Below are 25,250 nucleotides of genomic sequence, written 5' to 3' on the forward strand. Positions count from 1 at the left end.
GCCAGTGGGCAGAAAGGGCCCAATGCCAGGGATGCGCCATAGCCAGAGCACCATGCAATTGAGCGCAGCCAGGGTTGCAGCAGGATAGTCAGGGCAAGCAGGACAGCCAGGACTAGGGGCAGGGGGGGCACTACCCAGGGCTGCCATGCATTTACCAAGCAGCTGACGCAGTGTGAGTGTCCCAGGTTGGGGCCGCCCAGCCGGCTGACGTTTCCATGGGGTGGGACGTGGGGAGGATAAGAGAGCCGGTAGGAGAGGCTGAGATGCGAGTCGGTGCGAAGAGTCAGGATCGCTCTGGTTTATTACCCGCTGCTCCCTGGTCCGGGGGTCGCTGCGCTTGGCACTGGCCCGGGGTCGCTGCGTTTGGCACTGGCCTGGGGTCGGTGTATTTGGCACTGGCCTGGGGGTCGCAGCCTGGGGCACTGGGCGCTGGCAGGACGAGCCTGCGATATGGGCACTGCAGAACCGGATCATTCCTGGGATTATACTCACAGACAGCCTCACCCCCTGCAGCCATGCACAGGTAATGCCAAGGCTCTCTCTCCTTGTTGGGGGACATTCCTGACTGTGCCAGGGTGGCTGCCCCCTACCTACCCACCTCTCTAACCACTTACCCTGGTGCCTGCCTGACAGCCCTCTGTGCCAACTCACCTATTCTGCTTGGGACTCTGTATCCCCATATGTGGGTGCCAAGGTCTGCTTGTCTATCTGTGGATGCCATACCTAACTGCCAGCCAGCTATGTCAGCTGTATTTCCTGAGTGTCTGTCTTCCCTGTCAGTTTATGAAAATCATACCTGGGTCCCATTCGTGCTTGGCATGCAGATGTGCCAGGCTTTTTTATATATCTTTTTTCTTTTACTTAATAGCTGTGCCAGTATGTCTATATAGTGGCATTTCTGTTTACCTAACACACAACCATTGTACCAGGGTGTGTGTATCTGCCAGTGTGGGTGCCATCCCCTTCCTACTCACATCTGTGCCAGTCTGTGTGTTCCTATAAGGGTACTGTCACTAGGCAGATATACCTGTGCCCAGGGCAGACTGACAGAGGAGCCCAGGCAATCATTTCTCTATTTTACAGAGTAGAAAGAGAGAACAACAATCGATGGGCAGATAGAGAAAAGCAGATAAATAAATACATATAATAAATACTGTGTAAATATATATATATATAGAAAGAGGGAGATATAAATGGGCAGATACATAACACACCCACCCCCTTCCAGCACACACACACATATATATATATATATATATAATCTGCCGGGGTGGCTCAGCAATTCAATTTCTTGTTAACACAGGATTTTCCCTGATTCAGTTAAAAGGTTTTGGCTACAGAGACAGGGAGTTTGGGGCTAGGGAGAGAGGGACACGGCGGCTGTACCTAATGTGGATCAGATGATGAAACTGCAGCTCCCACGCTCTGCCGGACACTGAGATGACCAAGCTCTTTCTATTTCCAGACACAGGAACCCTGGGATTGTTTTGCATTCCTCTATTCCTTTCCATTAGGTACCAGAGGATTGTCAGCTCTGTGCCCCAGTCCCTGTGTGGTGTAAACCATACACTGTCATTGGATCAGTAGAATTTTTTTCTTTTTTATGAAACTGCATTCGTTCTCTGTGCCTTCCTATGGATCCCCAGACTCTCTTGTGATTTGGGAGAAGTGATTAGTTGGCCTTGAATTTCTCTCTAATTGCTAGTGAGGCAAATGACTATTTTGAGAAGGAGCCGATACACCCTGTAATCACATTAGGACACAATGTACTGATGTAATATTGCTACGTGGTGCAGATGTGTGTGTGTGCAGCTCCCATAACACCCATTATTACTCAGATACATTATATCAAATTATCCTAAAGGAACACACAGGCACCAAAGCCTTATGTCTGCCCAATCACTCGGAAAGAGTTTGTAGAAGAACCTTGCCAAGGGAGAGCTCTCTGTATACTCAGGCTATTGTTAGCCAGGTCCCATTCAGCAGCCAATCAAATTTGTCTGGGCACCTGGACTGTTCTCTATTGTACCTTGCTGGGATTGTCCCTGGGTCCGTACTGCGCCATTGCTGAGTGCTACTGGAATGTGCAGGCTGCATGGATAAAGGCATAATACAGCGGGGTTATGGGTGGAAAGGAGGGCTGAGGGGTTAGGACCCTACTGTACTGGCAAGGTGCCCTAAAGGTGAGAAAGTCTGACACCCAACTCTGCTTCTTCCTTGGTCAGCAACATGGGAGCGACTCCTTGTTTGCATTGTCCCTATTAGGGTGGTAGGTCCTAAAGCAGAGCTGAAGTTCCATTCTATCTATCTATCTATCTATCTATCTATCTATCTATCTATCTATCTATCTATCCATCTATCTATCTATCTATCTATCTATCTATCTATCTATCTATCATCAATCTATCATCTATCTATCATCTATCCATCTATCTATCCATCTATCTATCTATCATCCATCCATCCATCCATCCATCCATCCATCTATCTTTCATCTGTCTATCTATCTATCTATCTATCTATCTATCATCTATCTATCTATCTATCTATCATCATTCATCTATCTATCATCTATCTATCATCTATCCATCTACCTTTCATCTATCATCTATCTATCCATCTATCATTTATCTTATATATATTTATTTGATATCTATCTATCTAGCTTTTAGGGAGATTCTGAGAGTTGAAGTTTAGCAACAATAAATTTGTGCAGTAATTTGTGTTTTCAGAGAGTCATAAAGACATAGGTTTAGTTAATGTAATGTAAACTGTGGGGTTTAAAAGGTTACAGATATATGAGAATAATAATTGTTATATATAAGAATAATGCTGGCACCAGGCATTTAGCCTTAGTTCTATGGATATCTAGCACATTCACATTCTAGGCTTCTGTAAATAGGCAGAACAATGTATCTAGCCAGTGGGCTTGCAGAGAATTCTGGGATTTGTAGTAACAGCGTGTTTGAGGATAGAAATCTTTAATTGTGTTGCATTATCATCACTATTATTTATTTGTATAGCAGCAGCAGCAGCAATAATAAAAACAGTTGTCTGGCTACTGACAAAGGTTGCATAATTCTATAATAAAATGCAGGAAAACATGTTTTGGTAGAATATACAACCTTTCTGCAGCCTCCAGATATTGTTGAACTGCATCTCTGCAAAAGGGACATGAATCTGGTTGCAGTAGCTTCAACTCTTAAAGCGCTGGGTAAATTGATGGCGCTATATAAATAATAATAATAAAAAAGGATCCCTCCCATCAAAAGCCAGCAGATTGAACTGCCTTCTGCTACATTGCTTCAAGAGTCAGACCCAGAGAACAGAAAGAGATAAACACTGCTTTCAATAGCAATTACATTTAATTTGATTGTGTGTTGGAAAGTTATTAGGAATTACATTTTCTTTCATAATATAAAAGTGATTTTTGGGTGGAGGGTTCCCTTTAAGTGCAAACTATGCAGGGTTAAGGTGTAGCATAATCCTGTCTAAATTCTGCCTTTCTAAACAACGTGTTAGTATTTCGACTCGTCATTCCAAACTGATGATAGCGCCTTATTTTTGAGTTTAGTTAAAATAATGCAGGAGATGTTTTGGGGGGTAATTTAGAGCAACAGTGCCCTCTAGTGGGCATATTTGTGAAAATGCAGGCTGGTAACTTGTCCAGGTAATAAACATTGAGACTGAATGTTCTCGGCCTAAGTCTTGGGCTCTTGCCTCAACCCTGTATTGCAAGTTTGGGTGTAGTATATTTGTTATTCTGCATTGGAGCGCCAAGTGATCCAGTGAGAGAGAAGCGTTTCTGCGCTAAATGAATCTCAGTTGGAAAGAGCACAAACGCTGCCACAATCTGCTTGAATGATAGGCAGAGTCAGGAAGCAGTTTAACTCCGTCACTGCCAAGGTGCTAAGGGATATGGAATCCAGACTAGTTATCCTGTATACATGGTAAATTGAGATTTCTGATGCAAGGGAGTAGGGACAGCATGTAAACTTGAAATAGTATAAGTGGGAAAGTAATATTGGCACTTTTATGCACCTTCTGTATGATGAATAAAAGTCAGGAATTATTTTTGTGCCGCTTACAATTACAGTTGCTATGTATTTTGGCAAGGCTGGTGACTTCTCTAGGTTTTGAACTGGAATCAGTGCAGATTTGGCAGGTTTGGTGCCATTATACTGTTTCTGCATATGTTGTTTGATTATATATTGTGGGTCAGGGGTTTGCACTGTTGTGGCCACAGTGGTCTCAGTAATGCACTTGGGGGATAATGAGATATTAGGAGATTGTCAGACACCAGGAAGCGCCTCTGTATAGATCTGATTGTCAGCATTGAGTCTCCAGTGCTAGATCTGCGTGTCTATCTAAGAAAGAAATAGGATGGCTTATATGTTCTATTAGCACAGCCACAGTGAAATGAGGCATTATTGCATAGCTTGTTAGCATGGGAATGTGCCTAAACCAACACACAGGCACTCAGGTTGCACAGGGTAGTAGAGCAGAAGAGCATTGGCAACATTTTGGGACTTGTTACGGAAAGATGTGTCTCCAGGAAATTCCAGAACTCTTGGTTTAACCAGGATTAAACCAAACTCTCCATCCTATCTACTGATACTTCAAGCCTAGTTGTAGTGTATGTGCTAAATACAGACCTGCTTTTCTAGTGACTGCTTCATGCCCTATCATTCATTTCTGGCCATGGGCGCACTGGGCTCATCCCACCTGGAGTGAATTCTGAGGAGAGAGTATGAACAATGGCTGTATGAAACAAGGCAGAATCTGCAAGTGTAGGTACCAGCAAGAGAAACCCTAAACAGAAAACAGAATTGTTTTTTTTTTTAAATAGTCCATTCCCAGAACTGTAGCTGGGTGAGGAGTTACCCCCGCCCCCTCCATCCACTTTAAATGAAAACTATACCCCCAGAATAAATACTTAACCAACATATAGTTTATATTATATTAAGTGGCCTATTAAAGAATCTCACCAAACTGGAATATATCAGTAAATATTGCCCTTTTACATCCTTTCCCTTGAGCCGCCATTTAGTGATGGGCTGTGTGCTCCCTCAGAGATCAGCTGACAGGAAGTGATGCAGCTCTGACTGTAACAGGAAGTAGTGTGGGAGTAAAAGACAGAACTCTGTCCATTCATTGGCTGATGGGGCCTAGCATGTATGTGTGCCTTGGCTTGTTTGTGTGCACTGTGAATCCTATGATCCCAGGGGGCGGCCCTTAGTACATAAAATGGCAGTTTTCTATTTAGGATTACCCAATGGCACATACTACTAAAAAGTATATTTATATGAAAATAGTTTATTTAGATGAAGCAGGGTTTTATATATGAGCTGTTTATGCAGTATATTTTTATAGAGACCTATTGTTTGGGGGTATAGTTCTCCTTTAATTCCAGCAGTGTCATGTGGTTGATGCACAGTAGGAAAAACTGGTGCACAATGAGAACATACCAGCTCTGTGCAAAGGATATACTGGGCAGACTCCATTGCCGATTTTTACTTTTTTAAGCAGTTTCCCACAATTTGTCCCCTTTAATTCTGAGACTTTTACAAAAGCATGATTGCTAAATGGCTCAGAGTATTTGTATCCAACTCTATCAGGGATGGAATGCTGAAGTCACAAGGAACCCTGCACCCCAGAGGCTGTTCTGTTAACCCATGGGTGTTTCACACAGTGGTGCTGAAGGGGTGCTGTGTGCTTTAAAGGGGTTGTTTACCTTTGAGTTAACCTTTAGTATAATATAGAGAGGAATATTCTGTGACAATTTGCAATTGGTCTTCATTTTTTATTATTTGTGGGGTTTTTTCAGTTATTTCACTTTTTGTTCTGCAGCTTTCCAGTTTGGAGTTTCAGCAGCATCTGGTTGCTAGGGTCCTAATTAACTTAGCAACCAGGGAGTGGGTTGAATGAGGAGCTGGTATATGAATAGGAGAGGGACTGAATAGACAAATAAATTATAACAAGTAACAATAACAGTAAAACTGTAGCCTCATTAAGCAATAGTTTTTGGCTGATGGGGGTCAGTGACCCCCCATTTGCAAGCTCCAAAAAGACTAATTGAAAAGTTGCTTAGAATAGGCCATTCTATAACATACCAAAGGTTGACTAAAAGGTGAAATACCTCCAAAATGGTATAAAAAATACAGTAAATTGCCAAAGCACAGAATTTGTTTCTGTTCCGGCCCAAAGGAAGGCACTTTAGATGTGTTAGGTGTGTATTTTTATTTAGGGTGACCTTCCCCTCATACAAAGGGCATTTGAAGACGCAAGGCCACCCAAAACACTTATTATAGGGCTTCAAATAGTAGAAAGGTTAGAAGTCAGAGGTCCCTTCAGAACAGATTAGAATAATTAGGCACCTTAACAAAAAATCACATTAGTGGGAGAGAACGCTGAGTACTTCAAAGATCAATGTATTTCAGTCTGTGGCCATGAAGAGGGATTAGACTAATGGGCCGGGACGGAGGAGAGGCGGGTGCATTGTAAATACTCTGGCACCCGCAGAAAAACACCACCAAAAATCAAGTTCAGCTAAACAAATATATATGTTAATAATCCCTATGGATTCTGAAGCCTGTGGTGCAATCCTAAACTCTAATGACATTTTCCCACTGAATGCGGTCCTTTCTTTTCTAAACGCGAATGTATGAGAACGGCTCTCATGTAGCTCAGGCCTGGGGATGATTGTTAGAGTACAAAGGGCTGCTACACCGTTACTCATGTACAGCAGCTCTATGAAACTTACATACATTTACTTAAAAGTGAATGTAAACCCTAACTGCTCACAGCATTCTTCTAAGCACTTTTGCGATTTACATTTTTTTGGTAGTTGGCTTGTTCATGTTTGAGTTAACTTTTAGTATGATGTAGAGAAGAATATTCTGAGATAATGTGCAATTGGGCTTCATTTTTTTATTATTTGTAGGTTTTTAGTTATTTCACTTTTTGTTCAGCAGCTCCCTGGTTGCTAGGGTCAAAATTACCTTAGTAACCAGGAAGCAGTTTAAATGAGAGGATGGTAAATGAATAGGAGAGGACCTGAATAGAAAAACAGGTTATAAAAAGGAGCAATAAATACGACACTGTAACCTCAACGAACAATGTTTTTTTCGCTGCTGCAAAGAGTTAGAAGAAAAAGACAAATTGATCTAAAACTATAAGAAATAAATAATGAAGACCAATTGAAAAGTTGCTTAGAATAGGCAATTCTACAACATACTAAATGTCAACTTAAAGGTAAACCACCTCTTTAAGATACAGTTTTTAAACTGCTAATATAATGAATGTGAAACAACAGCTCCACCTACGGGTCATTTTGGCAGGCTGGCTACAGTCAGGGAAGGCAGTGCATTATAAGGAGAGTAGTGGCCACCTCTGCTTTAGGTCCATGTTTCCTTAGCAACTCCCAACATTCTTCAGTGTATAGTCAGTATGCTGGAAGCTGTAGTCCAATCACTATCTGGGAACCCAGAATTAAGAACAAAGCCTTTTGGTAATACCAAGTCTGTGTCCTACAAGTGTCCCCATAGCCTCTGTGATCTCTAATGTCTTTAGTGTTTTCACTTGGAAAGGAAGCCACTCTTTGCTTATTTACTGTAAGTGAAGATTATAGAGTGTTTCATTTGCTAACCATTAAAGGACCAGTAACACCGATTATTTATTTGTACTGGCGAGGGGGTCATTTCCATACTGTATGTGATAGAAATGGGTGCGACACAGATCTATAGAGGTCATTATTGCTTATTGCTTTGATGACATTCCTTCTTTATGATGGATGTTGCCTGTCTGGGATGAGGCAAATATAGGGTTTGTCTGCTAATCCAATGTTAAATTCTTCTGAGCATATGTCAACACCATTCCCTTTTATTTTTCAGTGAACCTTTGATCCTCCATGTTGTGTTGGAGTTAAAGTAGGAGATCAGTATGCCGCAGAACTTGGCACCTACCACCCCATCACTGGCTGTCACATTTCTTCTCTTTCTCTACACAGTGTCACTCAACGGTAAGCAGAACTGGGCTTCTTTTATATATAGTGGCAACATGCTACACAGAGCATACTCAGCCCTACCCCAGTGGAGCTTACAAGCTAAGGTCCTTATGATGTATATGAGGACACTGGCATATCCTGATTTAGTTCTGACTTACACTCAAACTTCCCCCACTATACCTACAATCCCACAGCCCCAGTCCCTTCCCAGAGGCTATTATCCCCCCACTGCTACTATAGGCACCATCTCTCCCTACTATACCTGTTATCCCACAGCCCCAGTCCCTTCCCAGAGGCTATTATCCCCCCACTGCTACTATAGGCACCATCTCTCCCTACTATACCTGCTATCCCACAGCCCCAGTCCTTTCCCAGAGGCTATTATCCCCCCACTGCTACTATAGGCACCATCTCTCCCTACTATACCTGCTATCCCACAGCCCCAGTCCCTTCCCAGAGGCTATTATCCCCCCACTGCTACTATAGGCACCATCTCTCCCTACTATACCTGCTATCCCACAGCCCCAGTCCCTTCCCAGAGGCTATTATCCCCCCACTGCTACTATAGGCACCATCTCTCCCTACTATACCTGCTATCCCACAGCCACAGTCCTTGCCAACGTCCTATTATCTCCAGTAAAGACAGCTCAGACGGAAGCTAAGGGACTTTAGGGATATATATTGTTTCCGACCAGCACCAAATATAGTAGAGCAGAGTGAGAAGATATACAACACTCTTTTGCACCACCTAATGATGAATGATAAACCAAGCGTGACGGGAAACTGCACAACTAAATACTATTAGCTGCTACATAATAAGCTGGTTGACCGGATTGGAACAATGACATTGACTCATAGACTCAGATACTTCCTGGCTCTCTAACCTCTCGTATAGATAATAATCCTGAGTAGAGCATAATCCGCTCAGATTGATGCTCTGGCTAATGATGATGCCCCCTTCTAGTCTTTAAACTTGTATGAAAAAAATATCCATTTAAGCATGAAACCATGAAACCCTTGGACAATCCTTGGGACACAAAAATACCTTTAGGGCCACTTTCAGGCTGTGGATGTTCAATTTAAGCAGCAATCCAAGACCTGAAGGGGATAATAAGAGACATGTGAGCTGTTAGTAGGGGAAACAGGGTAATTTTGTAAAAAATTCCTGTTTTGATTATAGAACCAAAGCAGTATATTCCCATATCCCCTGTAAAGGCATCATGTTGAACTAGACATGTCAGTTTCATGCTAATATTACACCAGGGCTGTTTTTATAAGAACATTTGTGCCTTATTAAATGATTGGTTCCAGAGGGGGCCCCATGTCCAAATGCACACCCCATTAAGCACTCAATTGGTTTAACATGAAAGGATGTATGGGGATGGGGGGCAATGGATCTTTGAGAGTCAGTGGCAGCCCTGGAATGTGACAGTGATTTTGTTTTCCTCTTCACTGAGTAGTTAGAGCACATTCACAGGATTTTCTCATCAAAGCCACGTTATTAACCCCCTATCTCTCTGGAGTTAACAGACTGCAACTACAGTCAGCCTACTTTTCTACTTGTCCTGTCTTATCAATAATCTTGACTCCAAGTATTCATTTTTATTATCTGGGCTGGGACAATACTGGCCTGGTGGTCACTTTAACTACAAGGCCTATCATCCCCATTGGGCCCAAATATTCAAACTGGTTGTTGAAGAAAATGCAGTGGGCTGAAACTATGGCCTGCCACCTTATCTAGAAAAAAATATACTGACTTTTGGACATGGACTGTTTTTAATGCCTTTGGGGAACAGTAGATGTGCAAAAGCGGGTCCTTAGTGCTCATTTAAAAAGCACCTGAATCTGGGTCTGCCTGCGCTCTGAATGCTGGTTTGGCAGCCCTATCCTTACCCTCTGCTATAGGGCAGATATACCTGGGCTTATATGTTACGTGTATGATATACTCCCTCTAATTGCAACAAGATCCAAATAAACAGCAAGGTAGTACCATTGATAGGGAGTGTGTATAAACTTAGCTTGCAATAATGAAGTCAGACATAAACCCCCTCAGTAAAAAGAGTTTCAGCCTTATGGTTTAAATAAGTAGGATATTAAACATTCCTTCAATAAGGGCTGTTAGTCATCTGACCCGTAGGCTGTCAGGATGCTGGGTAATGTAGTTCAGAGCTCAAGGGAAGAATTATTTCAGTTTCTTTGCAATATTTATTCTGTGCAATATTCATGGTCAGCAGTAGCCAAGTACTTACCAGTACACAATCCACTAAGATGAACTGAAATAATCTGCCAGTCGTTTTCTTAAGCAAATCTTTCCATTCATTTGAGCTAATGAGACCCAGGCTTTGCCACACAGACTAAATACCAAGTGGCAGATATTCCCTTAGGGAGCAGCGCACCTGGATAAACACAAAGGCTTACTAGAAAGAAGGAGTCCATAGAGAAAAAGAAAACCTACCTGAAATCAGGGTAGAAATGGTCATCTCTTAAAAAAAAAATAACAGGCCAAATGGAAACAATGACTAGCAATCAGTGAATAGTAAAACTAGCCATGTTATAATATGAAAAAGCCATAAATAGCCTGTAATACATAGGGAATAGCTTACCACATATTGTAAAATATATAGGGAATAATACAGCACCCTTAACTTACCTGAACTAAAAGGGCAGGAATGCCATTTCTTAAAATAAATAATAGACCAAACAGAAACAATAACTATCAATCAATAACTGGTAAAAGCTGCCATAAACATAAATAGCCTGTAATATTGTACACCCTATTGTAAAATATATAGGGAATAATTATATTATATATATATATATATGAGGCGAAAGTTGTGCACCATTAAATGGTCATGGAACTCCTCATGAGTCCTCATATTTTACAGCATTACTGTTATAAAACACAAGTTTTAGTGAGTCACCAATTATAACTATATTGTTTACAGGATATTTATGACTCTTGTGTACTACAGGCATATCAGAAGTCACTGCAGAGCTCCATGACCATAAAAAGGTGACTGAGTGTTTTTATGCAGGTCAGGGATCTCAGGTGACTTATTATATCCTCATATTTAACAACAGGGTAGTTTATTTTTTATAATACACATTTGCTGGGTTATCTGTATCACTAAGCACCATTTATAAGAATATCTTATACAAGATATTGATGGTTTTTTATTAAACTTTTTTAAACTTTCTGATTTAGAAAATACTGTATGATGTATTCTGTTATTATAATAAGTTCGTCATGAAATGTGTGTTATAAGAAATACATTCCCTTCTACTTAAAAATATCAGGATAGTAAAAATCATCTAGTTCGTGACTCGGTGATTAGGGATGTAGCGAACATCGCCAGAAATGTTCGCGGACCCGTTCGCGGACTTTCGGCAAAACTCGCAAATATTTGCGAACTTTGCGAACCCCATAGACTTCAATGGGAAGGCGAACTTTAAAACCTAGAAAAGCCATTTCTGGCCAGAAAACTGATTTTAAAGTTGTTTAAAGGGTGCCACGACCTGGACAGTGGCATGCAGGAGGGGGATCAAGCAAAAATTTCTCTGAAAAATACTTTGTAAAAAAACGCCAAAAAAAAAAATCGCAAAAAAACCGCCAAAAAATAACGCCAAAAAAAAAGCAAGCTATTCCTATGTATATGCATAGGCGATAAAACGCGGCGGAAAAACCAAGGCAAAAAAACGCGGCACCAAAAAAAAACGCGGCGAACCCAAAGTGGCGAACATCGGCAAAAGTCCACGAATTTGCGCGAATTAGTTCGCCGGCGAACAGTTCGCTACATCTCTATCGGTGATAAGAAGCTAGATGTTACAGTGGAATCAATGATTAAATCTGCTGCTGGACCTCTGGTTCTAATACAGGGGATCCCTTATCCGGAAACCCATTATCCAGAAAGTTCCGAATTACGGAAAGGCCATCTCCCATAGACTCCAGTATAAGCAAATAATTCTAATTTTTAAAAATAATTTCCTTTTTCCCCTGTAATAATAACACAGTGCATTGTACTTGATCCCAACTAAGATATAATTACCCCTTATTGGGGGCAGAACAATCCTATTGGGTTTATTTGATGGTTAAATGATTCCCTTTTCTCTGTAGTAATAAAACAGTACCTGTACTTGATCCCAACTAAGATATAATTACCCCTTATTGGGGGCAGAACAGTCCTATTGGGTTTATTTAATGTTTAAATGATTCCCTTTTCTCTGTAATAATAAAACAGTACCTGTACTTGATCCCAACTAAGCTATAATTACCCCTTATTGGGGGCAGAACAGCCCTATTGGGTTTATTTCATGGTTAAATGATTCCCTTTTCTCTGTAATAATAAAACAGTACCTGTACTTGATCCCAACTAAGATATAATTACCCCTTATTGGGGCAGAACAGCCCTATTGGGTTTATTTAATGGTTAAATGATTCCCTTTTCTCTGTAATAATAAAACAGTACCTGTACTTGATCCCAACTAAGATATAATTACCCCTTATTGGAGGCAGAACCGTCCTATTGGGTTTATTTAATGGTTAAATGATTCCCTTTTCTCTGTAATAATAAAACAGTACCTGTACTTGATCCCAACTAAGATATAATTACCCCTTATTGGGGGCAGAACAGTCCTATTGTGTTTATTTAATGGTTAAATGATTCCCTTTTCTCTGTAATAATAAAACAGTACCTGTACTTGATCCCAACTAAGATATAATTACCCCTTATTGGAGGCAGAACCGTCCTATTGGGTTTATTTAATGGTTAAATGATTCCCTTTTCTCTGTAATAATAAAACAGTACCTGTACTTGATCCCAACTAAGATATAATTACCCCTTATTGGGGGCAGAACAGCCCTATTGGGTTTATTTAATGGTTAAATGATTCCCTTTTCTCTGTAATAATAAAACAGTACCTGTACTTGATCCCAACTAAGATATAATTACCCCTTATTGGGGGCAGAACAGCCCTATTGGGTTTATTTAATGGTTAAATGATTCCCTTTTCTCTGTAATAATAAAACAGTACCTGTACTTGATCCCAACTAAGATATAATTACCCCTTATTGGAGGCAGAACCGTCCTATTGGGTTTATTCAATATTTAAATGATTTTTAGTAGACTTAAGTTATGGAGATCCAAATTACGGAAAGATCCCTTATCCGGAAAACCTCAGGTCCCGCGCATTCTGGATAATAGGTCCCATACCTGTATAGCAGTTCTGTGATGTTACATTCATTTTACCCTAATTGTTATAAGGCTGTTGCTTGCATTTTAAATGCGGCACTACATGTAAGCGAAGTTCCCCCTCTGCAACCTTAACTAGACTCCCCAGATTGACCCGTAGCCTTCACTTAGCCTTCTTATCTGTCCTACTTCCAATTTGCAAATCAAACCACCATTGCTAGGGTCAGCGGGACCTTAGCAACCGTTTAACAAATTTCATAACTAATTGTTGGGTTGCAAAGCATACATTTTAAAAATCAGAAAAGACTAAGTAATAAAGATTAACTGAAGATTATTGTTGAATACTGTCTGCATCATGGTAAAACCTAATGTTCATTTATACTGCACCTTTCAACTGTTACGGTGCATAGTGAGGAAATAAATATGGCAGTAGCTAGGCAGCATATTCTCTTACATGTTACATCTTAATTGCAGACTATTAAGTGCATCTTAATAGTGAGTATACACTAATGCCCCTGCCAGTAATACCCACCATTTTATCCTACAGGACAGTCTCCACCTGGAAAACCCGATATCATTAAATGCCGCTCCTTCGAAAAAGTGACTTTTTCCTGCTGGTGGAAACCGGGCTCGGATGGAGGGCTTCCAACCAACTACAGCCTGCTCTACAGAAAAGAAAAGTAAAGTCATTGCCTTCTTTTGGTCCAACTGAAAATGCTAGTGTTTTAGTTGACAGAGTGATTCTGGGTAACCAATGACTGCCAGGGGATTCTGGGTTTAGAAGTAGTTCAGCATCAGTTTATTTATACAAACTTCATTTTACATGCACTTTAGGCCTACAAATGTCTTTTTGTTCAGTGTTTTAGAATAATGGGATAACTTATTCACCAAGTGTGGCCATACATCTTACTTAGCCTGTTCTTAGTCAGAGTGAATACTAGCTGCACTGACAGCTGGGGGTTCTCCATCTGTCTGGCTATAAAAATATATCTTTCTAATATAATGTGTCATTATGGATGTTACATACTAACATCCATCTCTCTGCTTGTATGAGCTGAGGTGTATGTATACAGCAGACCCCATGGTTGCAGGGGGGCCCAGACCACAGGGTCAGCTATACCATCATTTTTCTGCAGGGGGGCCCCAGAATGACCAAGTTACGCTGATGTGTATGAGGCGCTGTACTCTCACACAAACCAAGAGCAGGCATCCTTGCTAGTTTACCTCAGACAGTATTTTTACTACTGCACTTCCTGTTTAAGCAAAAACCTGCCAGAGTGAGACACAAAACATCACAAAATTATGGCTGTAGTTAAACAATATAAATATTTTCATACACGCCAACCCAATAATTTTATATTTCAGGTGTGTCTAGGCAACACCCTATCCATGCTCAGTTTCATTCCTGGCTATGCTCCCAATCCAGCTCCTTACTTTGCCCAAAATTGACTGTTTGTGAGGTAATTTAGGGATTTATGTATGTATATCTTTATTTATAAAGCGCTACTTATGTACACAGCACTGTACAGTAGAATACATTAGTACAAACAGGGGGTTATTAAGATAATAATAGATAAATACAAAGTATAACAATAAATACAGATAAATAAAAGGTACAGCGGCAATAACTTAAGAGTCAAAGATACAAGAGGATGGAGGTCCCTGCCCCATAGAGTTTACAATAGGGATACTCCCTTATTAAGGTACACAACCAACCAAAGTAGCTCTAGCTGCTATTTTATCTTCCATGACAGGTTGAGCTTTTCTGTCAGGTAATCACTCAATAACATCCTTACTGAAGTCATGAAGAACTTTTTAATTAAACTAAGCATTTATGCACTCATGACAGTGTGACAGTGTGATGAGTGCACCTTGAAACAGTTCTTAAATTTGTAGATTGTAAGCTCTTTTGGGCAGGGCTCTCTTCACCTCTTGTATCGGTTATTGATTGCTTTATATGTTACTCTGTATGTCCAATGTATGAAACCCACTTATTGTACAGCGCTGCGGGAATATGTTGGCGCTTTATAAATAAATGTTAATAATAATAATAATCAAGACTAAAAAATGAGGGGCGGTGACCTTAAAGTGAAACTGGCAGTAAAAAACTACTCTTCAAAATATTAATGTACATAAAATAGTTACCTATAGAACATGTTGATAGAGTGTTTAGCCAACCTGACTGACCCTTTTCAACCAGTTAATAGCTTCTAATGCTAACGGCCTACTGCTGCACTATTATGGCTGCCCCCTCATAGAGTTACATGGGGGATCAGATAGGGAATGTAAAAGCATTGGGAAATACTTTTGAGGCAAAATTATAAATAGCATGCACGTCAACCAATTATTTGTTGTTTTTACTTGTTTGTGATCAAAACAGGAAATCTTTTGGGACACAGAATGAAATCAGGAAAATAGGAGCCCTACTTAATAATACTGCTTCATAATTTCTACTTTTTAGCTAATTATGAACTGAACGTTTGTATGTAATTTCTTATAATGTCTCTAGAATATAGCTATCTGGTATATGCCACTCTGTGTGACCCTATGTGGGCTCCCTCCAAGCAAATGGCAAGCAGCCACCAGTCTCTAGTGCACTTGGAATGTGAGCAGTCTGCTTCAGAGGCCAGGCTGACGTCTAATGCATGCTGATGGTTTATTTGCAGTAAGGAAAAACACTTCCCCTGCCAGTCCACCAGTATTTTCATTGCTGTCTTGAGCTGTCTCAGGCGGGCAGACAGGGGTCAGCTGGGAAGGGGTGTGCACACTGCCACTGGTTTAATATTTTACCATCTGTATTTAAGATATTGTGCCTGGAAGAGAAGCTCTGTAGTCAGTTACTCTGAAGCAGGCGGAAGCTATAGTTTCATAACATTGCAGCTGAGGTGGAAAAAAGACACATGTCCATCAAGTTTAACTTTTTGTCCAGATGAAACCAGGCTAACTTCTAGGTGATTCAGAGAAAGTTGCCTCAGAGCAGGATAAAAACTTTCATGGCTCCCAAAGGGCAATCAGACCAGCAGCGGTCCCTTCATCAACCAAGAGATCATTTCAGTAATCTTGTATTTTCTCCCTTACTGAAAAGGTATCCATCCCTTTCTTGAAGCTATGTATCTGTATCTATCTGTATATACTGTATATATATGTATCTGTCAGTGCAACTGCTTCCGGCAAAGCAGTTCCAGTAGCAGAGCAAAGTAATGCAGGTGATCATTCTGCCTATAGAGGATAGGAGCTTACAGTCTACCTGAAAAATGTGCCTCTGAGGCAACTGGTGCAGATAATGCACGCTATTTCTGTATAATGGTTTACTAAGTAACCATTGAAAGCACAACGCCAGATTTACATCTCCTGTTTCCTGGAAAAATTAATGTCCTTTGTACTCCTCACTTCTCGTTCTCTGAATCAGTAATGTGGCCCATAGACCCTTATCTTTGCAAGGTCAATGTCAATGGCCACATATTACGCTGACATAGAAAAATTACCAGTCCCTTTACCCTGTATGTCTGACCCACAAGTGTATCAGAAGGGTCCAGGTAATTACCAATAAGAGCAAAGAAGGGGCAGTTTTACATTTTTTGTAACCAACCACAACTGAAAGGCCATGGATTGGGCAACCATGATAGAAAGTGTTAACGTCACCATCTTGTACTGAACCTGCTAACTTTTACTCTTCCTACAATTGCTGTTTTGCATGGTATCCATGGGAATTCCCCCCACCCTAATTCTCAGTATGAGTTTTAGTTCACCAGCAGCTGGAAATTGAGTAGTTCTTTAGTAAGAAGCCTTAAAGGTGAAGGCACACTGAGCTACTAGTAGCAGCTACTTTTTCACGGCTACTAAACTCCAGAAAATACCTTTCTATACTGAGAATTGCCTCTGCTAAAACACACATAGAGACAATTATCAGTAAATGATCAGCATTGTCTATTTTAGCTCAGTGTGTCTTCACCCTCAAGAAGTGCCATCACAAATGCTGCTGTGATCTACAACTTATCATCCAAAAGTAAACAGAATGGTGGAAACTGTAGCTAGAGAGTGCTAACAATGTGAATTTGCCACCCCTGTAGTAGTAACAAATCAGTTTTTTAACCCTGTCCTTTGTGTTTTCTACAGTGACCCAAAAGTATACGAATGCCCAGACTACGAGACCTCCGGCCCAAACTCTTGCTACTTTGACAAAGCACACACTTCGTTTTGGATCTTTTATCACATCTATGTGAATGCCACCAATGCCCTGGGCAGCAATGTGTCTGATGAAGAGAGCGTGGATACAACTTACATAGGTACGCTTAATTTATTTGTTGTACAAGCTGTTGCTGCCTTGCAGTCATGTGGATCTTATGTGTTTGCTTTGTAGCGTGTAGTTTCCGCCATAGAAGATGCTTTTATCTCTAACCAGATGAAAACACCATAGATTAAGCCTAATGAGCCACAAAGTCCTCTTTCAGCTAAACATCGTTTATCATAAGCTTTTCAGCTCAAATGGTTGCCACTATTCCCCTGCCGGCACCAGGAAATCCCAGCCTCTCACGCTAGGTTTGTGTTTGTCAAGGCTACCACAAGTCACGGTTAATATGTTACATATTTATATGTGTATATAACAGCCCATCCTATCTCTCTTACAGTCCTGCTGCCAGTTAGGGCTAACGTCATGAAATCATACTGTCGTCGTGTTTCCTTTTTGTGGCTTTAATGCCATTTTAAATATGTAATATTTATGTTTTGGTTTTTTTTAATGTGCCATTTTGTATATTTAAAAACAGATCTTTCTGCTTCAGTTAGCATGCTTTATTTGTATAAAAAATGTTTCTTTCTGAAGACAGTCCCGGTATTAACACTTATTGAACAGCCTAGTTAACGCTCACTGCCTTCCATTTAATAATAGGGCAGTGGATAACAATATTTTTTTTAACCCCTAAAAGCCCTCTCTAGACTATATTGATACGTATACACAGAAACATCAATAACCCTGTAATGGGATGGAATAATGCCTTCTAAATCTATAAAAGCCTCAACATGCAAACAATGAAAATATGGAAAGTGAATGAATGTGATGCTTTAAAGCTGGCCATATATGCACCAATATATTTTCAGACGGTGTTTGGGCCCAGAATTGTCATCCCGATTTTTGTACCATGGCGATTGGTCACTTAGCCGTTTTGTGTATCTGACAGTATCCTTAGGGGAGCTATAACGCATTTCCAGGAAGTCACTTTCGTACGACCTGTATCTGCCAACTATTTCACGTTCAGAACATGGTTGCTCTGATTTACCAATTAGAGAGGCATTTTCATGTTCTCAAGAGACTTCTCCCGCCGCCTCCCTGTCCACTTCGTTTCACCGCTTCTCTGTTCCCTTTCTCACTTCATTCCTATAGAATGTTTGTCTATGTAAATATGACACTGCCAATATCAAGGGAAAGTAAAGTACCTGCTTATTGAGAGCTGAATTTACAGAGGAAAAATCACCAAACAAATATTGACCCTGCTTAGCAGTATTGGACTAGTGTTTGGTTTACCCTCTACTAGGATGTTTCTAAAAATTCCATCCCTGGAAAGAATGACAGGGTATAAATGGCTGCATAAGTGCTTAACCACAAGTTTATATAGCTCACAGTGCAAATACTGATGGGTAATGGCAGAGGGGAAATGTTTGCTGTTGTTTGGGTAATGTCACCAGGTCTAGTAACCCATAGTAAGCCGTCATTAGGTAGGATATACTACTCACCTGTTTGAAAGGAAATTACGGTACCAGATGCATGTACATGACCAAACCCCAAGTATTAAAGAATAAATTAAGATAGTGACCAAGAGCTTGCAATTCTTCTTTTCACATATTAAAAGCAGGAGTGGTGGTGCAAAGGTAATTCCCGAGGCTGTTCTCTAGTCAGATGCCTTAATGTATAGGCTGTTCCCTATGCTTCTTCACCAAGTACAACCCTGTATGAGAGATCCCTTACACCAGTGTTCCCCAACCAGTGGCTCAAGAGCAACATGTTGCTCACCAACCCCTTGGATATTGCTCCCAGTGACCTCAAAGCAGGTGCTTATTTTTGAATTCCTGGCTTGGAGGCAAGTTTTGGTAGCATAAAAACCAAGTAAAATGCCAAACAGAGCGTACTGTGGGCTGCCAGTCCACAGAGGGGCTATTAAGTAGCCAGTTACAGCTCTTATTGGCACCCCCAGGAACCTTTTTCATGTTTGTGTTGCTCCCCAACACTTTTTCCATTTAAATGTGGCTCATGGGTATAAAAGGTTGGGGATCCCTGCCTTACACTGACTGATTAGATCATATTGGCAAAATTGTACTAATTACATAACAAGTTATTAAATTATTAATGTTATGATTACATATATCTGCTTGTTTGCAACCTCACCAAATGAGCATATCTGTTTGTGTATGGCCAGCTTAAAACATACAGTATACATTTCTCATGGCAATGAGGTGATTCCATTGATAATGACTGTACTTAAGGATTTATGGCTTTACAAGTCCTCCAAAGACAGCTGGAGAGGCACAGGAATTTACAAGCTGTACAGGGTGGAATTTCACAGATTTATTCCCATAACATCAATTCTGTTCCACATAAATCCATGGGGATACATTTTGCCATGTGTCCAACCCTGGGAATGGATTGAGATTGACTGCAATGATTTTAAATATTTCCACTAGTGAATGACATTTGTTATACACTAAAATGTATTGTTCAACCTGTGTTCCGATACCAGTGCCCCTTAGACTTATTCTGAACAATAATATTACTAAGATCCAGCCTATAAATGTGGATATATAACCCACATTTTCCTGCTGAGTTACAGTTACCAAAGAGAATACCCATGCTAGTGTAAGTTAATTGAAATGCTTTAAATTTTTGTTCATTTTAATGCATAGGTAGTAGGGATGCACCAAATCCACTTTTTCGGATTTGGCCGAACCCCTGAATTCTTTGTAAAGGATTTGGGCGAATACCAGAACATTAAACAAGCTTCACCTGCATTTACATACAAATGTTTCTCATACTTAATTAAAAAGTAGCTTTTGGCAGAGAGCCCAGAAATCTTAACAAGCACCCCCTGCACTGAGATACAATTGTAACTAATAAGCTAAACAGGTCTCTTGGGGGAACTGAGACTCGCAGCTTAAGGCTGATGCCACACATGGCGTTTTTACGCTGCATATTTTCTAATTCTCTCGGTGGCTGAAAAACGCACAATATCATCATCCATAGAAATAACTTGAAAAGACTCGAAGGAAACCACACAATGCGTAAATATGCTAGACCACAGATTTTTCAAGCGTTTTCCGAAATACGCCGTTATTTGCACAGCAACCTATTCCTATGTATACACAAAGGCAGATGCCAGACGTAGCGGGAATACACGGCGTTTTTTACTATTTCACACTATTAGCACCATGGGAAACGGGATTTGCTACGTCACCAGTACTAGGCTGAAAAACACCATAGTCAGGGGCTGTGTGGCTTGTGCAGTGGTTTTAGGCTGAGAAAATATGCAGCGTAAAAACGCCACGTGTGGCATCAGCCTAAAGGGCTATTTCATCTTCATTAGCAACACTGTAAAAACGCATAAAACAAAACCCCAATATCCCCAGAAATGTGTTCAAACTTTAAATAAACTGCCAAATATAGTGAAATGGGAGTGGCATTTAGGGGGTGTGGTCCCCAAAATGGGCGTGGTCAAAACCTTTTTTGCGGTGCTGCGCACACCATTTCTTTTTGTCCCTCTTTCAATTTTCAAAATGTCGGGAGGTATGTTTTGTAGTAAGTTTGCCTCCTCCTGTATCGATTGTGGCCTCTGAGTATGCACAGTAGAGCAAAGTCATAACCACAGAGTGAAGACCTAAACAGTGTTTTTTTTATCTTTTCTTCCAGTTCAGCCATACCCACCTATAAATGTGTCACTTACCGTGGAAAGTGGGCGCTATGACCTGTTAGCAAAATGGCTTCCACCTGCCATGGCTGACGTGCAGTCTGGATGGTTAACCCTCAAGTACGAAGTGCGATTAAAAGAAGAGAAAGAACAGGAATGGGAGGTGAGAGCAGTGGTACTGTATGATATGAACTGTTGTCTTTCTGTGGCTCTTGTGTTCCACTCTCTCTGAATCTTCATGAGGCTCCTGGGAGTTTTCGTTCACAGTAGCTAAACTGTACTTTTCCTTGATGTAGGGGTTTGTATTTTCTGCATTCAAATAAAGCATAACCACAGAATGAATACTTAAACAACAGATAGTTTATATTATGTTAAGTGACCTATTAAAGAATCTCACCAAACTAGAAAATATATATATCAGTAAATATTGCCCTTTTACATCCTTTCCCTTGAGCCGCCATTTAGTGATGGGCTGTGTGCTCCCTCAGAGATCAGCTGACAGGAAGTGATGCAGCTCCTACTGTAACAGGAAGTAGTGTGGGAGTAAAAGGCAGAACTCTGCCCATTCATTGGCTGATGGGGCCTAGCATGTATGTGTGCCTTGGCTTGTTTGTGTGCACTGTGAATCCTATGATCCCAGGGGGCGGCCCTTAATTCTTCAAATAGCAGTTTTCTATTTAGGATTACCCAGTAGCACACACTACTACAAAAGTATTTTTTATATAGACCTACATTTTTTGGGGGTATAGTTTTCCTTTAAGAAGAACTGCAGAGACTGTTCTTCCAATTGAGGATTTTCATTGGGGGATGTTGAGGGAACTCAACTCTGTAATTTCCTTAATTCCAACTAATTCCAAACTGTCTGTGTGTCTGGTGTGATATAACACAATAAGTTGTGCCTTCATGCTTCACTGTCCAAGGGAAAATAAAAAGAAGAGATAAAATCAATAATAAACATGCAGAAATTGTATTTTCAATTGTCTACAATAACACTGACAACATACCTTGTTTGTGCTCATGTTTTAGGCACATTCAGTTGGCAATCAGTTAAAACTGAGACTATATGGTTTAATCCCAGGAGGAAATTATGTTGTCCAAGTCCGATGCAAACCAGATTCGGGGCATTGGAGTGAATGGAGCCCAGAAAGTTATGTACAGATCCCTGGTGGTATGTATCATTTCAAGTAAGAATGAGTAGAGTTTCTTGGGAGAAATACCTCAGCTGCTGTCTTGTGTGTGTTTAAGAGCCAGTCAGATAGTAGTAGGGTTGATCGGATAGCTGCAGGGTATGGGTGAAGCAAGGTTACAGCACCTTGTTTGTTTGTAGCAGTTTCCCAATCTTCCAGCTGTTGTTTATTGGTCAGAGAGCTGTATTGTTTGTGTGTAGCAAGGTTACACCACTTTCAGACTTCCAGTTGTTGGTAAGAAGCAAGGTAAGAGCCACCACCACTCCTCAGATACTCCCCTTTCCTGCTTGTTGGTCAGAGAGCTGACGTTACTCCCCAGTTGTAGTGTTGAACATTGCCTGGCTCAGGTGAAAAAAGAAATTCATGCAATGAAATAGCAAGACAGGGCTCAGTTAGTCTATTCCCAGAATCAATATGAAAAATTCTTCTTCGGCATTATTTTGTATTATTCCTATAATAGGTAAGCTTGGCAGTCCTTGTGTTTAATATATATATCACACTGAGTACTAAAATCTGTTAGGTTAAGTTATACACAGCACGGCTGTTTTTAAGACAAGTCTGAGGGGGTATTTGGCCTGGGCTCTCAAATTAAATAAAAATGCCATCATTATCTTTAGCGGGTATTTTTACCTACAAAAATTTATACAGTAAGAAATGAAGACACAAAAGCTAAAAAATCACAAGCCTCTTTGTCCACTTCTCACTATATTGTTTTGTAGTAGTGGCCACATTTCAGTCTGTAAAACTGGCCGTACATTATCCAAGATCCACTTGTTTGGCCAGGGACTGGATCTTTCACCAAAAAGGTGGGAAATATCAGGCTTATCCAATCTTTGGCCCTCAATCCAACAATCAGATCATAGTTGACTCTATGCAAGCCGTTGGAACCCTACAGGAAAATCAAACCCACCTGGTCGGCAACTGGCTAATTTTCAGCCAGATATGGTTGGGCAGGCCCACCAGAGGGCCCCACACACAGTCAGATAGGCTGCTGACTCGGCCTGCATGGATTAAATCGGCAGCTTAAATCTGCCCTTGTATGGCCACTTTAACTCATTCAAAATACCCTTTGTAGCCCCTGTGGCCCTCCCTGCATTTTGCTCACTCATGCAGTTTGGAGTTATGGCCCAATGTATTTTAATCAAGTGCCAAAAAGCAATTTAAATACCAGGACAAAAGGCAACTAAAGGATAAAAAAGATATGGTATTGGCTTTCTTTAAGATGTGTACAGTTCATGTATAAAGAAGGGTGTTGTTTAGAAATGTTTTAAAAGAAACATATTTACCCATTTCAGTATATCTCTCTAGGGCGTTGAAAGCAGTAGATACCTGTATTACAGCATTCCAGCTCAGTAGGGAGTAGGCTCCAGGCAGCTCCCATCATTCTTTGCAGATTTTTAACTGCAAAACGCCAAAGAGCTATGCTGATGTAGTATACTTGATGTATCTGGTGCGCTGAAAGCACACGTTATAATGTTAATTTCAGTGGTTAGTGGCAATTGTGGCTTCTTACAGAGGTGTAACAATAGGGAAAACTGATCCTGAAGCTGCTGGGGGGCATGTGTATGGGGGAGGTCTAGAGGCATCATGGTCCAGAAAATTTGGGAGGTTCCCAATCATTTTAATATGGGGTCCTCTTGGTTCACTGCTGGCTGCTTGTGCCAGATGTTAAGCTAAGCTCATAAAGTTCTGAACAAGACTTGCAAACCAGCAGGAATCACCCTTGCCATTGAGTTTAATAGGCTGTCTTTTTGCTTTGAATTTTAAGCTTTTCATCTCAAAAGGGCACATTTTGGGATATGTTCCTTTTTAAAATCTTGATCTTTCACTATAGTGGAGCTCCATTCTCTTTACGTTTTGTGAAGCTGCTTTGGTCCAACTGAATTAAACACTTGTAGAACCAAACCTTGGCTCTGCCTGTCAACACAAAGCTTTACCAGCCAAACTATAAGTATAGGCTAAGAAGCCAGTAAAGTTTTCTTCTGCACATTATTGCCGTGTGGCTGCTATTCTAAATGATTTCATGGCAGTTGATCCCACAGGGAGTACAAGTCACTTGCGTATGTTTTGCAGGCAGTAATAATTGCACTAACACAATGCCTCCATCTGCTTGTACAGGGGGAAAGAAAACAGACTTGACACTGTGGATATCAGTTGGTGCATTATCAGCTGTGATTTGCTTGACAATGATCTGGACTATGGCGTTAAAAAGATGCAGGTAAATTGAGAGTTTATATATGGTTCTACGAGCGTCCCTTCTCTGGTATTTAGTGCCTGGCCCTTTTTTACTGCAACAGAACAGAAGAGTTTTGGTTCTCGAGCCACACCTCCTCCCACTTTAAATTTACACCTCATTAGATATCAACATTCCATATCAATCAACTCAATTACAACACAAGGCCCTTTTGCCAGTATTAATTCATGTTGGCTTTTAGCATTTGGGGAGTAAAAAATAAACTTTGAAACCTTATCCAGTATCTTGGAACTGGCTTTTCTAAAGAATAGCATGGGAGACCAAACAGGCCGTGTCCGTGCAGTGTAACTGCAAACTTACACCACTTTACGCACCATCCTGTGCTCCATAATTACTTTTATTTCCTTGCACTGCAGCTCCCCATCTTTAACATGGGATTATTATATAGTTTTTGTAGGACAGATCTCTTGTCCAAAATCCCTTTTTGTGTTCCTCCATCTGTTGCAACTGACTTACTCTAAATACATTTGTTTTCTTTAATTCATCTAGTTTGATGTCTTGTATATTGCCACCTGTGCCTGGACCAAAAATTATGGGATTTGACACTCAGCTCTTAAAGGTAAGTAAAATAATCCCTATTTTACTTCCACCAACCCCACTTTATTTATTCATGAATGGGAAATCAGTTTTACAATATAACGTTTGAAATAAAAAGCAAAAATACAGTAGAGTAATATTTATTAAATAATGCAGAGAGCTTGGGACTCTTGGGCGGCTGTTGCT

At 40.6% G+C, this 25,250-nt stretch overlaps 1 protein-coding gene across 1 annotated transcript in view; it reads left to right on the plus strand.

The window, feature by feature from the left end:
* The first annotated feature begins 263 nt into the window (after positions 1-263).
* prlr (prolactin receptor) overlaps positions 264-25,250 on the plus strand; it is a 34,475-nt gene continuing 9,488 nt past the window's right edge. Inside the window, exons 1-8 of the mRNA XM_002939955.4 lie at positions 264-523; positions 7,893-8,020; positions 13,742-13,874; positions 17,311-17,480; positions 21,089-21,249; positions 22,113-22,254; positions 24,392-24,491; positions 25,017-25,086. Coding sequence (XP_002940001.2) covers positions 7,942-8,020; positions 13,742-13,874; positions 17,311-17,480; positions 21,089-21,249; positions 22,113-22,254; positions 24,392-24,491; positions 25,017-25,086 — 855 coding nt within the window. The 5' untranslated portion in view covers positions 264-523; positions 7,893-7,941. The remainder of the gene's footprint in view (positions 524-7,892; positions 8,021-13,741; positions 13,875-17,310; positions 17,481-21,088; positions 21,250-22,112; positions 22,255-24,391; positions 24,492-25,016; positions 25,087-25,250) is intronic.

Source organism: Xenopus tropicalis, chromosome 1 (assembly GCF_000004195.4).
Source record: "Xenopus tropicalis strain Nigerian chromosome 1, UCB_Xtro_10.0, whole genome shotgun sequence".
Classification (NCBI taxonomy): domain Eukaryota; kingdom Metazoa; phylum Chordata; class Amphibia; order Anura; family Pipidae; genus Xenopus; species Xenopus tropicalis.